General features: G+C 37.7%; 1 protein-coding gene across 1 annotated transcript; it reads left to right on the forward strand.

The window, feature by feature from the left end:
- Nucleotides 1–1,332: 1,332 nt before the first annotated feature.
- On the forward strand, nt 1,333–2,274 carry LOC127678667 (putative vomeronasal receptor-like protein 4). The gene has a single exon (XM_052173804.1). The coding sequence runs from the start codon at nt 1,363–1,365 to the stop codon at nt 2,272–2,274; it is 912 nt and encodes a 303-aa protein (XP_052029764.1). The 5' UTR covers nt 1,333–1,362.
- The last annotated feature ends 15,225 nt before the right edge of the window (nt 2,275–17,499 follow it).

Below are 17,499 nucleotides of genomic sequence, written 5' to 3' on the forward strand. Positions count from 1 at the left end.
TTTAAACCTCCTTCCTTCCCAACAAGCTAGAGGTGAGGCTTCTGGGCAAGAAAGAAAAAAACTAGCAATTAATCCTTTACTTAATACACCTGCTGTATTACAATGAGGTGTTAAAGGCAATAAATGTAAGACTCTTGAGTGAAACTGTAAAACAGGTGTGGTTACTGATGACATATGATAATACCAGGGAAATTGTATTCCACTACATGGGAAGGAATCTTGTTTAAAACAGAAATTGCCTAACAGAATCACTATCTGGCCATCTTCAGTGTTTCATGTTTGACACAATGTGTTGGAAACAGTGCTTGTCTTAATGTTATATATTCCCTCTTGTTAGAGGCTCTCAGCTCCACATGTTCATGTGAGTATGTAGCATGTAGTAAATACCGAAACCAGGAAAGCAAAATCAGACCATTGCAGGTAGGTGAGGGAGCTAGAGCAATAAAGAGCAGAAAAGCAGGGTACACGTATCAAATCAGAGAATGGGAAAGGGGGGCCTTCTTAGAGAGTAGAAGGATATAAATGCAAAACAAAGAGGTAGGTAGGTAAAATATCAGCATGGAAATCTAAGAAGCCATTAGTACTATATTCTACTAACAATTCATATGGTTCCTCTAAAAAGAAAAGAAAAATAGCATTTGTCTTGGTGGCTGGAAGTTAGTTCTTTAAATCTGAAGTTCTCTCTCACAAAGGTGCTGAGAAGGGAACTAACCTGGGAGACATCTAGGAACATTTATAAACATAATTGATGCTCAGGTTGTAAAGACTCTTTGGAATAAAAAACAAAAATGTTTGCATTAAGAAAAACATTTTGCTGATTAAAATAGTGGGACTATTGTGAATTATCCATGATTCCATTAGAATTAAGAGTCAAAACATTTTGCAAAATACAGCACAGTAAAATTATCAAATATAAGACTTACTCACCTCAAATTTTTAGATATTTAGGACACATTCCAGATCACCATAAGTTGTATTCAGTTATATAAATATGATTAATATTCTCTGCTCACCACTACTGTCTTAAGTGTCAAGTATCTGAGACCATTTAAATCAATGGGATTGAATTTCTAAGGCATAAGACTCAGGTGCAAAATGTGCAAACTGTTTAAATATGTATAAAAGCGTATTTTTGACTATGATACTCTATATATACAGGAGATACATGGAAGTCATATAAAAACATAGGATATGAACATCAAAATTACAGGAACATACCAATCCACAATTGATTAGGAAAATAGAATGATGACAGAGTCATGTTATCCAGTGAATAACAAATTTAATGTATAATCTATTATTTTTTTCAGATATATGATGTAAAAATCTACTATGTTGTTAAGATGAATATACTCTCCACTTATGTCCTTATTCAAGAATGTCCTTTATTTCCAAGCTGGACTTGGAATCCTAGCCAACACGTTTCTTCTTTTTTTCTATTCTTTGATAATCCTAGGTCACAGACCTAAGCCCACAGACCTGATCTCCTGTCAATTGACTTTTGTTCACATAATGATGTTCCTCACTGGAGGAGATATTTGGCTTACAGACATATTTGAGGCATTGAACATTGAGAATGACTTCAAATGTAAAATAATATTTTACATAAGCAGGCTGATGAGAGGCCTCTCTATCTGTACCACCTGCTTCCTGAGTGTAGTCCAGGCTGTCACAATCAGTCCCAGTACCTCACTGTTGGCAAGATTTAAACATAGACTGAAAATGTACATGATATATGCTTTCTTCTGCATTTGGTGCTTCAATTTGTTCTACAGTAGTAACCAGATTTTCTACGTTGGTGGCTTTACCAATGTAAGTGAAATCAACCAGATGAAAGTTACTAAGTCCTGTTCACTATTCCCTAAGAACTACATCATCAGAGGATTGATTTTAACAGTGTCAATCTCCAGAGATATTTTTCTTGTAGGAATCATGCTGACTACAAGTACATACATGGTGATCATCCTGCACAGACATCGGAGGCAATGCAAGTATCTTCATAGCATCAGCCACCTAAGTGCATCCCCTGAGAAAAGGGCCACCAAAACCATCTTGCTGCTGGTGGTTTTCTTTGTGGTCATGTACTGGGTGGACTTCATAATCTCATCCACCTCAGTTCTGTTATGGATGTATGACCCAGTCACCCTGATTGTTCAGAAGTTTGTGATGCATGCCTATCCCACAATCACTCCTTTGGTACAAATCAGTTCTGATAAGAGAATAATAATTATGTTGGAAAACATGCATTCAAAGCACCACCAGAGTTCTTTATAAAATATGTTTTTTTGTGTTCTTTAAAGAACTATTAATTTACTTCTATTTATACATATAAGTGTTGTGTCAGCATGTATATATGTGTGCATTCCTCGTGCCCACAGATGTGAGAAGAGTACATGCGCTATCCGGGAATTAGACTTGTAAATGTTTATAAAGTGCTATTATATACAGACCCAATTATTTTTCTTCTAAAATACAGGTGTTATGTTTTAACTTCAGTGGTTTAAGCAGCAAAGCAAGACTCATCATATATATATATCACTATGATAGATATACAGATATGTATATATATATTAGAGTTCTTAAGTTACTTGTGCACAATAAACTGATATTTCCACACGAATTAACTTTCTGCCTTTTTACTTTAACTCTTAAATGTCCTTTTGATGCTGAAGTCACTGAAAAGAAGTTCCTTGATGATAGCTTTCTTTTGAATAGATTTGAACCTATGCACATCTTCTGGGTATATACCCAGAAGATGCTCCAACATGTAATAAGGACACATGCTCCACTATGTTCATAGCAGCCTTATTTATACTAGTCAGAAGATGGAAAGAACCCAGATGTCCCTCAACAGAGTAATGGATACAGACAATATGGTACATTTCCACAATGGAGTACTACTCATTTATTAAAAACAATGACTTCAGGAAACCCAATGACAAAAGAACACACATGGTATGCACTCACTGATAAGTGGATATTAGCCCAGAAGCTCAGAATACCCAAGATACAATTAACAAACCACATGAATCTCAAGAAGAAGGAAGACCAAATTGTGGCTACTTCAGTCCTTAGAACAAGAAACAAAATACCCATGGTAGGAAATACAGAGACATAGTGTGAAGCAGAGCTGAAGGAAAGGCCATTTAGAGATGCCCTACCTTGGGATACATCCCATATACAGTTACCAAACCCAGACATTATTGTGGATGTCAACAAGTGCTTCTTGACAGGAGCCTGGTAGATCTGTCTCCCAAGAGTCTCTGCCAGTACCTGACAAATACAGAAGTGGATGCTCACAGCCAGCGACTGGACTGAGCACAGGGTTCCCAATGGAGGAGTTAGAGAAAGGATCCAAGGGGTTGAAGGGGCTTGCAGCCCCATAGGAGGAACAACAATATGAACCAACCAGTATCCCCAGAGCTCCTAGGGAATAAACCACCAACCAAAGAGTACACATGGAGGGACCCTTGGCTCCATACACATATGTAGCAGAGGATAGCATTGTCAGACATCAGTGAGAAAAGGGGCCCTTGGTCCTATGAAGGTTTGATGCCCTAGTGTATGGGAATGCCAGGGCAGGCAAGCAGGAGTGGGTGGGTTCGTGAACAGGAGGAGGGAGGATAGAATAGGGAGTTTTTGAAGGGGAAATGTGGAAAGAGGATATCACTGAAATATAAATAAAGAAAATATCTAATCAAAAAAACAAAAAATAGTGTCAATATTTTATTGTAGCTGTTCCTTAATTTCTCTTGATCCATAAAAATATGAATATAAAATTTAGATTTTTTTACCACAGTTACTTAGTTATATATAAATATTATGTGCCTGTATATTTGAACATTATTCTAACTATAGTTATAGAAATATTGTTGCTAAATAAAAATTTTATATGCACATGCATTTTGTACAATGTATTTATTGTGTATCTGTATGCATGTGTGTGTGTGTGTGTGTGTGTGTGTGTGTGTGTGTACAGATGAAGGATGTTGTGTGTATACGTGCATATGGAGGCCAGAGGGCAACCTTAACTGTTGTTGCTCACATGCCATTCACCTTGTGTCTTTATAGAGTCTCTCTCTCTCTCTCTCTCTCTCTCTCTCTCTCTCTCTCTCTCTCTCTCTGATATGGACAAAGATCATAATCCCAGAGCTCTTTCTGCTTCTACCTCTCCAGTTCTTGGATTAGAAGCTTTTACCACCATACACCTCCATTTAAAATTATGCTATTCTTTTATTGAGAAAAAAATCTCATACAATATAATCTGTCTAGGGTTTCTCCTTGCCCTGTTCCTCATGATTCCTTCTCACTTCCTACACCATCCAAATTGACATTTCTTTCTCTCTTTAGAAAACAAGCAAGCCTCTAAGTAATAAGAACAAAATAAACAATAAGATAAGAGAAAAATAAATAAATCAGAATAGGACAAACTACAAAGAAGAAAAAGTGACAAATCAAAACATAGCAAACTGAAAAATAAACAAAAACACACAATTTCTCACACAGGGATCTCATAAAAACACAAAACCAGAAATCATACTATATATACAAAAGATCACTAAAGACTCCATTAAGATTGTTTTGTGCTATCCATTTACTGAAGGTCATAGAGCCTACCCTCAAGAATAGTATGTTTCTCCAGTGAGACTACCTTGAAGAAAAGTTATTTTTTATTTGCAAGTGGCTATCAAATGGAGATAGCTTCTGGATTATGGAGGGGATTTGTATCCATTTCTGCTCTAGGACAGTACAGGTACAGACTCGTGCAGTCCCTGTGCATGTTGCGGCAGTCTCTGAGTTTACATGCCCATTTTGATATATTTAGAAGGTTTTTGTTTTCTTGATGCCTTGCATCTATTCTTGTTCTTCTCCTGTTTCTACCACCTCTGCCACAGAATTCCTTGTGCTCTGTGGAGAAGAATTTGATGGAGAATTTCCATACAGGGCTATCTTAATGTCTCTCACTATGTGAATATTCTAACTGTGGGTCTCTGTATCTATCTGCAAATTCTGGATCAAGCGTCTTTAATGATGTCTGAAGCAGACTCAGGTCTATTAGTTTAGCAGTATGTCATAAGATGTCATTTTATTGCTACATATTTTTTTTTTCTGCAGAACATTAGTATTTCATCTCCTTCATCTACCTAGTGTCAGGTTCTTTACAATCCAAGCAGTGCTTGGTATGGTTTCTATCTAATGGATTTCATGTTTTAAATCAAAACAGATTTTTTTTTTGGTTACTCCCACAAGTTTTGGCCTACTGTTGCATGAGCACATCTTACAGGAAAGTCACCATTGTAGACTGAAGTTTTTTTAGTTGTGTTGTTGCTGACCTTTCTCCTTTGGTAGAATGCATGCTACCTTCCAGTACCATAAGCTCTGATCCACAGGAATGAAGGCTCTAGATAGTTACCAGCTTGATTTTGCCATGTTCAATGAGTTGTGCAAGTGCTGTATTCAGTAATAGGGCTTTAACAATACTTTGTAGAAAATATACAACAGCTTTCAAAATACCTTCAGTTGCTTGACGGTTCCCTTAAAGCCTATTTAATTCAAAAACACAATTAGATATCACTGATTATCAGTTCTGGAAGCTTCATTTGGTGATGAAGGATTTCATTTGTGGTTCTGTTTCCTCTTTTATTTGGTAAATTCATTTAGATAGTCTTCATATATGTATATATTTTAGAAAATTTCTACTGTGTTTAGTTTTCATATAATTCCTTAAATGTTCCTTAGATTTAGCTGTCATGAATACAGTGGACCAGTATGATATCTTGAGGAAAAGGCAGGAAATTTAGATCCCTTTGAGCTAATTAATGATAGAGGAATGGAGAATTAATATGATTTCAGGTAGAAATCTAAAGATTTATCCCTGGCATTGCCAAATGAAACAAATTGCTTTTGTTGGGCATTTGAAAAACTATTTTTAAAATGTATTTGTGAGGTCAACTATGTGTTCACAGAGATTAGGAGATATGTCAACCTGTTCAAGAAAAGAAACTGCTTCAGGATAATAGTTGCAGTTGAAGTCACTTCCTCACTGAATTAATCATAGTCAACAGTCACTTTCCAAGTATAATACCCCACCATGAATTGATTTGGGGTTAACCATTACTGAGAAGCCAAACCTACCCTACCCTTTTTTAATTGAATACTCTTTTTTAAACTTACATTTCAAATGTTACCCCCTTTCCTGGTTTTCCTCCAGTCCCAGAAACTCCCTATCTCAGACTTCTTCCTCCTGCTTCTATGAGGATGTTCCTCCACCAACCCCACTTCCACCTCCCTGCCCTCAATTTCCCTACTCTGGGTCATCTATCAAGCCTTCATAGGATCAAAGACTTCTCCTTCCATTGATGCCAGACAAGGCATTCCTCTGCTACATATGGAGCTGGAACCATGTGAACTCCTTGGTTGTTGGCTTAGTCCCTGAGAGCTCTGGAGGTCTCATTGGTTGATATTGTTCTTCTTCCTGTGAGGTTGCAAGCCCCTTCAGCTCCTTCAGTCCTTTCTCTAGCTCCTCCATTGGGGACCCCACACTCAATCCAATTGTAGGCTGTGAGAATCTGCCTCTGTATTTGCAAGGCTCTGGCAGAGCCTCTCAGGAGACATTCATATCAAGTCCCTTTCAGCAAGTATTTCTTGGCATCCACAATGGTGTCAGGGTCTGGTGACTTTATATTGGATAAATCCACAGGTGGGACAAGTCTCTGGATGACCTTTCCTCCACTCTAAGCTCTACTCTTTATCTGCATATTTACTCCTGTGTTTTGTTACCCTTCTTAGAAGAACTGAAGCACCCACACTTTGCTCTTCCTTCTTCTTGAGCTTCATGTGGTCTGTGAATTGTATCTTAGGTATTCCAAACTTTTGGGTTAATAGCCACTTATTAGTGAGTACATACCTTGTGTGTTCTTTTGTGATTGGCTTACCTCATTCAGGATGATATTTTCTAGTTATATTCATTTGCCTAAGAATTTCATGAATTCATCATTTCTAATAGCTGAGTAGTACTCCATTGTGTAAATACACCACATTTTCTGTATAATTTCCTTTGATCAAAGGAATCTGGGTTCTTTACAGTTTCTGACTATTATAAATAAGAATGCTATGAACATAGTGGGGCATGTGTCCTAATTACATGTTGGAACATCTTCTGGGTATATGCCCAGGTATAGTATAGCTGGGCCCTCAGGTAGTACTATATGCAATTTTTGAAGGAACTGCCAAACTGAATTCCAGAGTGGTTGCACCAGCTTGCAATCCTACTAACAATGGAAGAATGTTCCTCTTTCTCCACTTCTTTGCCAGTGTCTGCTGTCACCTGAGTTTTTAATTTTAGCTAATTTTAGCTGGTGTGAAGTGAAATCTCAGGGTTGCTTTGATTTGTATTTCCCCTATGATTAAGGATGTTGAACATTTCTTTAGGTGCTTCTTGGTTATTCTAGATTAGTGGAGAATTCTATCAGACCTTCAAAGAAGACCTAATACCAATACTCTTCAAACTATTCCACAAAATAGAAACAGAAGTAATCTACCAAATTAGTTCTATGATGCCACAATTATGCTTATACCTAAACCACACAAAAACCAAAGAAAGAGAACGTTCCCTTTCTGCCAAGTTCTTCCTCCTGGGGCAGACTCCTAGTTGTTCTGCTCCCTTGAAGATACAGTATCCTGACCCATCTTAGAGGACCCGCTGCACTCATAGCAGTTGGTAAGAACCCTCCCACTTCCGGAGTCCCAGAGCTGCTGCTGGGAGACTGGTAGACTCCAGACCTCTTACCCACCAAAACCCTTGCTCTCCAAATATTACTCCACACCCACTCCTCCTGCCTCTTCTACTGGGACATTTCTGCTGGGGGAGACTCCTTGCAAGTCTCCTCCCTTGAAGACCCAATATCCTGACCTGTCTTAGAGGGCCTGCTGCATCAGAGCAGTTGAGGACCAGCTGTACTCAGAACAGTTAAGGACTTGCTGCTATCAGATCAGTAGAGGATCCAATGCACACAGAAGTAGAGGATCAGTTGTAGTACAGTTGGAAAAGAGCTTAACTGCTCCACTGAAGATCCAACATTCTGAAGGCCTCCCAGGAAAGCTACTGTAGACAGAGTAACAGATCAGCGCTTCTCTGCCCCTGTGAAGAGCCCCCAGTTGAAAGGCCCCACAGGTGGTCTGCTACAGACAAGGCTGCAGACCTACCTGGAGACCTAAATCAACCCAGGGACAAAAGAGGCAGTCTCCAGAAAGTTATTCAGACCAACAAATACCAGGAATATCCAGACAGTTAAAGGCAAGTGCAAGTCCATAAGCAACAGAAGCCAATATACATGGGCATCATCAGAACCCAGTTCTCACACCAAGCAAGCCCTGAATACAACACACCTGAAAATCAGGAAGCTGACCTAAAATCCTATATCATGAAGATAATCAATTTCTTTAAGGAAGATATCAATAACTCACTGAAAGAAATAATAGAAAAACACAAGTGAAGGAATTGAATAAAGTGATCTAAGACATAAAAGCAGAAGTAGAAACAATAAAGAAAACACAAATGGAGGTAAACTTGGAAATGGAAAACCTTGAAATGTGGTGAAGAATTACAGATGTAAGTATCACCAACAGAATACAAGAGATAGAAGAAAGAATCTCAGGTGTAGAAGATACCTTGAAGTGATTGACACAACTGTCAAAGAAAATTCAAAACATAAAAACTCCTAACCCAAAATATTCAAGAAATTCAGGACACAGTGAAAAGACCACATCTAAAGATAATTGGAATAGAGGAGAACAAAGATTACAAGCTCAAAGGACCTGAAAATGTCTTCAACAAAATCGTCGAAGAAAGAGATTGCCATAAAGGTACAAGAAACCTATAGAACACCAAATAAATGGGACCAGAAAAGAAAATCCTCTCATCACATAATGATCGAAACACTAAACATACAGAACATAGAAACAATATTAAAAGTTGCAAGGGAAAAGGGTCAAGTAACATGTAATGGTAGACCTATCTGAAGTACACCAGCTTTCTCAACAGAGACTATGAAACCAGAAGAGCCAGGTCAGAGGTCATTAAGACTCTAAGAGAACACAAATGCTAGCCTCGGATACTATACCTAGCAAAACTCTCAATTAACGTAGATGGAGAAACCAAAATATTCCAGGACAAATTCATAGTATCTATCTTCCAATCCAGCCCTTCAGAGGATCCTAGAAGGAAAACACCAAAACAAGGAAGGGACCTGCACCAAAGAAAGGACAATATATTAAGCATCTCACAACAAAGCCAAAAGGAGATAACAAAAAGCACAAAAAGCCACCTACAAAAACAAACATATCAGGAGCAAACAGTCATCTCTCTTTAATATTTCTCAATATTAATAAACTCAACTCACCTGCCAAAAGACATGAGCTAACAGACTGGATATGCAAACAAGATCCAGCATTTGCTGCATACAAGAAACAAACCTCAATAACAAAGACAATCACTATCTCAGAGTAAAAGGATGGAAAAAGGCCTTTCAAGCAAATGGTCCCGGGAAACAAACAGGAGTAGCCATCTTAATATCCAATAAAATAGATTTTCAATCAAAAGTTATAAAGCATGATAAGAAGGACACTTTATATTCATCAAGGGGAAAATCCACCAAGATGAACTCTCAATTCTGAACATCTATGTCCCAAATAGAAGAGTATCCATATTCATAAAAAGAAACTTTAATAAAGCTCAAAATACCCATTAAACCCCACACAGTAATAGTGGGAGACTTCAACACCTTACTCTAACTAATGGACAAGTCATTGGAACAGAAACTAAACAGAGGCACAGTGAACCTAAGAGACGTTGTGAATCAAATGGATTTAACAGATATCTATAAAACATTTCACTCTAAAACAAAAGAATAAACCTTTTTCTTAGCACCTTATGGTACTTTCTCCAAAATTGACCATATAATTGGTCACAAAACAACCCTCAACTGATACAAGAAGATTGAAATAATCCCGTGCATCCTCTCAGATCACCATGGCCTAAGGCTGGTCTTCAATAACAGAAAAAACTACAGAAAACCCACATACACAAGGAAACTGAACAACTTTTACTCAATGATAACTTGTTCAGGGAAGAAATAAAGAAAGAAATTAAAGACTTCCTTGAATTTCATGATAATATTGACATATCATACCCAAACTTATGGGACTGAAGAGAAGCAGAGGAAAATGCTAAAAGGAAAATTCATAACACTAAGTGTCCTGGTAATGAAACTGAAGAGATTTTACACTAACAACAGTACACCTGAAAGCTCTAGAACAAAAAGAAGCAAACTCACCCAAGAGGGGTAGAAGGCAGGAAATAGTCAAACTCAGGGCCAAAATAAACTAAATAGAAACAAGGAAAACAACACAAAGACTCAATAATACCAGAAGCTTGTTCTTTGAGAGAATCAACGAGATAGAAAAACCCCTAGCCAAACTAAATAAAGGCCAAGAGGGAGTATCCAAATTAACAATAGAAACAGAGAAAATTCAAAAAAATCATCAGATCCTAGTATAAAAATATATGCAATAAAACTGGAAAATCTAGAAGAAATGGATAATTTTCTAGACAGATGCCACATACCAAAGGTAAATCAAGAGCAGGTAAAGTCCCTAAAAAGGCCTATATCTCAAAAGGAACTAGAATCATTAAAAACAAACAAACAAACAAAAAACAACAACAACAACAACAAAAAAAAAAACTCCCAAACAAAAAGAGCCTAGGGCCAGATGACTTTAGTGCAGAATTCTACCAGACCTTCAAAGAAGACCTGATGCCAATTTTCCTCAAACTATTCTGTAAAATATAAAGAGAAGGAACACTACCTAACTCATTCTATGAAGCCGCAATTACTCGGATACCTAAACCACACAAGAACCCAACCAGAAAAGAGAACTTCAGACCACTCACACTTATGAATATCAATGCAAAAATACTCAATAAAATTCTTGCAAATCGAATCCAAAAACTCAACAAAATCATCATTCACCAGAATCAAGTAGACTTCATCCCAGGAATGCAAGATTGGTTTAATATATGAAAATCTACTAATGTAATCCACTAAATAAACAAACTCAAAGAAAAACATCACATGATAATCTCCTTAAGTGTAGAAAAAGCATTTGAGAAAATACAACACCTCTTCATGTTAAAAGTATTAGAAAGATAAGGAATTCAAGGTCCATACCTAAACATAATAAAAGCAATTTACTGCAAACCAACAGCCAATATCATTAAATGGAGATATACTTGAGGCATCGGGAATAAGACAAGGACGCTCATTCTTGCCATATATCTATTCAATATAATACTCAAAGTGCTAGCTAGAATAATAAGACAAAAAAAAAGAGTTGAAAGGGATAAAAATTGGCAAAGAAGAAACAAAGGTATCACTATTTGCAGATAACTTCAGCAAAGTGGCTGATATAAAATTGACTCAAATAAATCAGTATCCTTCCTTTATACAAATGACAAACATGCTGAGAAAGAAATTAGGGAGATAACTCCCTTCACAATAGGCACAGATAATATCAAATATCTTGGGGTAACTCTAACCAAACAAGTGAATGATCTGTATGACAATAACTTCAAATCTCTCAAGAGAGAAATCTAAGAAGATCCCAGAAAATGGAGAGATCACCCTTGTTCATGGATTGGCAGAATTAACATAGTAAAAATGTCCATCTGACCTAAGGCAATCTATAGATTCAATGCAATCCCCATCAAAATCCCAACATGATTACTCATAGATATGGACATATCAATTCTCAAATTCATCTGGAAAAGCAAAAAACCCAGACTAGTGGAAATAATTCTTAACAACAAAAGAATGGCTAGGGGAATCACCATTTCTGGCCTAAGCTTTACTACAGAGTAATAGTGACAAAAACTGCATGGTATTGGTACAGAAACAGACATGTTGATCAATGGAATAGAATTCAAGACCCAGAAATAAAACCACACACTTATAGACACTTGATCTTTGACAAAGAAGCCAAAAATATAAAATGGAAAAAAGAAAGACTTTTCAATATATTGTGCTAGTTAACTGGCTGTCTATATGTAGAAAAATGAAAATCAACCCATATTTGTTACCTGGCATGAAGCACAATTCCAAGTGGATCAAAGACTTCAACATAAAACCATATATACTAAATCAAATAGAAGGAAAATTGGGAAGCAGCATTGAACTCATTGGTGTAGAGGGAAACTTCCTAAACAGAACTCCATTGGTTCATGTTCTATGATCAAGAATTCATAAATGGGATCTCACGAAACTGGAAAGCTTCTGTAAGGCAAAGGTCATTGTTAATAAGACAAATCAGCAACCTACAGAATGGAAAAATATTCACTAACCCCACACCCAATAGACGGCTAATATTCAAAATTTATGAAGAACTCAAGAAGCTAATCACCATAAAACAAACAACCCAATAAAAAAATTGGGGTATAGAACTAAACCAAGATTTTACAGCTGAGGAAACTCAAATGGCTGAGAAACACCTAAAAAAGGTTCAAAGTCCTTAGTGATCAGAGAAATGGAATCATAATGACCCTGAGATTCCACCTTACACCAATCAGAATGGCTCAGATCAAAACCTCAGGTAACAACACATGTAGGACAGGATGTGGAAGGAATACTCCTCCATTGCTGGTGGTATTGCAAACTAGTACAACCACTCTGGAAATCAATCTGGAGGTTACTCAGAAAACTGGAAATATTCCTGAAGACTGAGCTATATATTTCCACTCTTGGAAATATACCCAAAAGATGTCCCACAATGCCACAGGGGCATGTGTTCCACTATGTTCATAGCAGTCTTATTTGTGATAGCCAGAAGCTGGAAACCAGCCAAATGTCCCATGGCAGAAGAATGGATAAAGAAAATGTGGTTCATTTACACAATGGAATACTACTCAACTATTAAGAATGAGATGAGGACATCCTGAGTTTCAGAGGCAAATGAATGAAACTAGAAAATATCATCCTGAGTGAGGTAACTCAGACCCAAAGGTACATTCTTGGTATGTACTCATTAATAAATGAATATTAGCCCCCAAAAAGTACAAAATCATCAAGATACAGTCCTCAGAACTCAAAAAGGTCAACAAAGTGAAGTGCCCAATTGAGGACAACTCAGTCCCATTCAGGAGGAAGAAGAAAGCAATAGAAAGTGGGAAGGTAGGGAGGGACATGAAAGGGAAAATAAACTGGACTAGGGAGTGGGGGGAGGGGAACCTGATCTGACACTGTGAAAGGGAAAATGACTAAAGCCCTAAGGGTCAGAAGAAAGAATGGAAACAGGCAACCTCTGGAGATAGGAGGTAGGGGGGACCCCCCCAGAATGCACCAGAGACCTGGGGGATGAGAGAATCACAGGACTAAAAGGGAAGGACCTTAAATGAAATGCTTGACAATAGGGAAAGGGAACTTATACAACCTACCTCCAGCAGGAAGACAAAGAAAAGACTTAAAAGGGAGATAAATTGGAAAGGAAGAAGTTAAAAATATCATTATGTGCAGATGATATGAAAGTAGATTTAAGTGACCCCCCCAAAATTTTATCAGAGAACTTCTACACATGGTAAACAACTTTAGCAAAGTGGTTGGATATAAAATTAACTCAAACAAATCAATGGTGTTCCTCTACTCAGAGGATAAATAGGCCGAGAAAGTAATTAAAAAAAAACAACTCCCTTAACAATAGTGATAATTTAAAATACCTTGGTGTGATTCTAACTAAACAAATGATAGATCTGTATGACAAGAACTTCAAGTCTCTGAAGAAAGAAATCGAAAATCTCAGAAGATGGAAAGATCTCCTATGCTCATGGATTGGCAGTATAAATATAGTAAAAATGGCCGTCTTGTCAAAAGCAATCTATAGATCCAATGCAAACCCATCAAAACTCCAACCCAATTCATCATACAGGTAGAAAGAAGAATTTGCAAATTCATCTGGAATAAAAAAATCTCAAGATAGTGAAAACTATTCTCAATCATAAAAGAACTTCTGGGGGAATCAGCATCACTGACCTCAAGCAATACTACATAGCAACAGTGATTAAAAAAAAAAACAAAACTTCATGGTATTGATACAGTGATAGGCAGGTATATCAATGGAATAGAATTGACCCAGAAATGAACCAACACACCTATGGTCACTTGATCTTTAGCAAAGGAGCTAAAAGCATCCAGTGGAAAAAGACTGTATTTTCAACAAATGGTGCTGGTTCAATTGGCAGTTAGCATTTAGAAGAATACAAATCCATCCATTCTTATCCCATTGTACAAAGCTCGAGTCCAAGTGAATAAAGGACCTCCACAAAAAAAAAAAAAAGAAAGAAAGAAAGAAAACACACTGAAACTAATAAAAAAGAAAGTAGGGAAAAGCCTCGAGCATATGGGCACAGGCAAAAAGTTCCGGAACAGAACAGCAATAGCTTATACTTTAAGATTAAGAATTGACAAATGGGACCTCATAAAACTGCAAAACTTCTATAATGCAAAGTATTCTGTGAATATGACAAAATGGCAACCAATGGATTGGAAAATTATCTTTCCTAATCCAAGATTTGATAGAGGACTAATATCCAATATATGCAAAGAACTCAAGAAGTTAGTCTCCAGAGAACCAAATAACCATATTAAAAATGGGGTACAGAGCTAAACAAAGAATTCTCAACTGAGGAATACGGAATGGCTGTGAAGCACCTAAAGAAATGTTCAACATCCTTAATCATGAGGGAAGTGAAAATCAAAACAACCCTGAGATTCCACCTCACACCAGTCAGAATGGCTAAGAACAAAAACTCAGGGGACAGCAAATGTTGGGGAGGATGTGAAGAAAGAGGAACATTCCTCCATTGCTGGTGGGAGTGAAAACTAGTACAACCACCCTGGAAATCAGTTTGGTGGTTCCTCAGAAAATTAGACACAGCACTACCTGAGGACCCAGCTATACCACTTCTGGGCATATACCCAGAAGATGCTCCAACATGTTATAAAGACACATTTGCCACTATATTCATAGCATCCATATTTATAATAACCAGAAGCTGGAAAGAACCCAGATGTCCCTTAGTGGAGAAATGGATACAAAAATTGTGGTATATATACACAATGGAGTACTATTCGGCCATTAGAAACAATGAATTCATGAAATTCTTAGACAAATGGATGGAAGTGGAGAACATCATCCTAAGTGAGGTAACCCAGTCTCAAAAGAACACTCATGCTATGCACTCACTGATAAATGGATATTAGCCTAGAAGCTTGCAATACCCAAGACACAATGCACATATCAAATGATGCCCAAGAAGAAGGAAGGAGTGGCCCCGGGTCCTGGAAAAGCTCAGTGCAACAGTGCCTGGGAATACCAGGACAGGGAAGTGGGAAGGGGTGGACTGGGGAACATGGGGAAGGAAAAGGGCTTATGGGACTTTCAGGGAGGGGGGAACCAGGGAAGAGAAACTCACTTGAAATGTAAATAAAGAATATATCGAATAAAAAACCAAAACAACAACAACAAAGAAAGGGTGCTGATTTTTGTTAATTACTCTTCTATCCAGTCACTTCACTGAACGTGTTTATCAGATGTAGGAGTTACTTGGGAAAATGTTTGGACTAAATTATATGTAGTATAAAATCATCTGAACTATAGATACTTTAACGTCTTCCTTTCCAGTCTGACAATTTATATTGCCTTGATCTCCTTCAGTCGTCTCATTGCTCTAGCTAGTAATTCAAGTACTTGAATAGATATGGAGTGAGTAGACAAATTGTCTTGTTCCTGAATTTAGTGGAATTACACTCATTTATTTTTATTTAATTTGATGATGTCTATAGGCTCACTGCAACTTGCCTTTATCATATTTATTCACATCTTTTATATACACAGTCTCTCCAAGAATTTATCATGAAGAAGTGTTAGATAGTTGTGAATTTTTTCAGTACATAATGAGATACTTATGTGTTTTGTGCAGCTCTTTTTCATTTTCCTAATATAGTAGATTTATTGATTGATTTTTGTATGTTAAACTATTCCTGCAACTCTGGGATGAAAACTACCATATCATGGTGGATTTCTTTTATGTAATATTCAATTTTGAGGGTTTTTGAGTATTTTTGTGTCCATGTTCATGCAAGAGTCTTGTCTGAAATTTTTTGCTGAAACTTTGTATAACTTAGGTACCAGGGTGACTGTGACTTAAAAAATAACTTTATTAATGTTTCTTCTGGAGGGGATATCTGCTCTGCAGGGAGTTCTGTGGTTAGAGGTGAGGCCCCCTTCTTCATTCCTGCCACGGAGAGGGCTGTTATAGCCAGGAACTCAGGGAAAAGCCTAGTGTCAGATCAGTTGGGACTCAGTCCACCAGGGTCCCATCTGTACCCAGGAGCTGGGTAGAACCACAGCCTTCTGTGCTCCTATCCTGCCAGGGGACATCTATTCTTCAGGGAGTTCTGCATTTGGATGGAGTTCCAAGTTTAGAGGTCAGGCTGATATCTATGCTCCTGTGACTGAGCAGAGAGGTGCAGCCAGGAACAAAGGGAACACCCAAGTGTAAGATCAGTTGGGACTCAGTCCATCAGGACCCACCTGCACCCAGGAGCTTGGCAGTACCACAGCACTCTGTGCCAGGGGAGAGCCAGTTACCCAGGGTGCTGAGACAGGCTTGCAGGCACACAGGAGGGACAAGCACCAGCCAGAGACAGCAAGACCAGCTAACACCTGACATAACCAGATGTCAAAAGGCAAATATAGGAATGTATCTAACAGAAATCAAGGCAGCAGGGCACTATATGAACCCAATTCTCCCACAATACCAAGTCCTTGATGTCCCAACGCACCAGAAAAGCAAGATTTGGATTTAAAATCACAGCTCATCGTGCTGATAGAGGGCTTCAAGAAGGACAGAAATAACTCCCTAAATGAAATACATTAAAACACAGGTAAACGGGTAGAAGCCCTTAAAGAATTTCAGGAAACCACAAACAAACAGGTGAAGGAATTGAACGAAACCATCCAGGATCTAATAAGAGAGGTGGAAACAATAAAGCAATCACAAAGGGAAACAATTCTGGATGTAGAAAACCTACGAAAGAAGTCAGGAGTCATGGATGCAAGTATCAACAACAGAATAAAAGAGATAGAAGAGAAAATCTCAGTTGCAGAAGATACCATATAAAGCATTGACACAACATTCAAAGAAAATGCAAAATGCAAAAACTCCTGACTGAAAACATCCAGGAAATCCAGGGCAAAAAATGAAGACCAAATCTAAGGATTACAAGTATAGAAAATGGTGAAGATTTCCAACTTAAAGGACCAGTAAATATCTTCAACAAAATTATAGAAGAAAACTTCCCTAAGCTAAAGAAAGAAATGCCCATGAACATACAAGAAGCCTAAAGAGCTCCAATAGATTTGACCAGAAAAGAAACTCTTCTTAACACA

The sequence above is a fragment of the Apodemus sylvaticus genome, chromosome 2 (assembly GCF_947179515.1).
Source record: "Apodemus sylvaticus chromosome 2, mApoSyl1.1, whole genome shotgun sequence".
Lineage (NCBI taxonomy): Eukaryota > Metazoa > Chordata > Mammalia > Rodentia > Muridae > Apodemus > Apodemus sylvaticus.

Excerpts from the sequence above, each read along its gene's own strand:
- LOC127678667 (XM_052173804.1), top strand. The coding sequence starts at position 1,363 with ATGTCCTTATTCAAGAATGTCCTTTATTTCCAAGCTGGACTTGGAATC.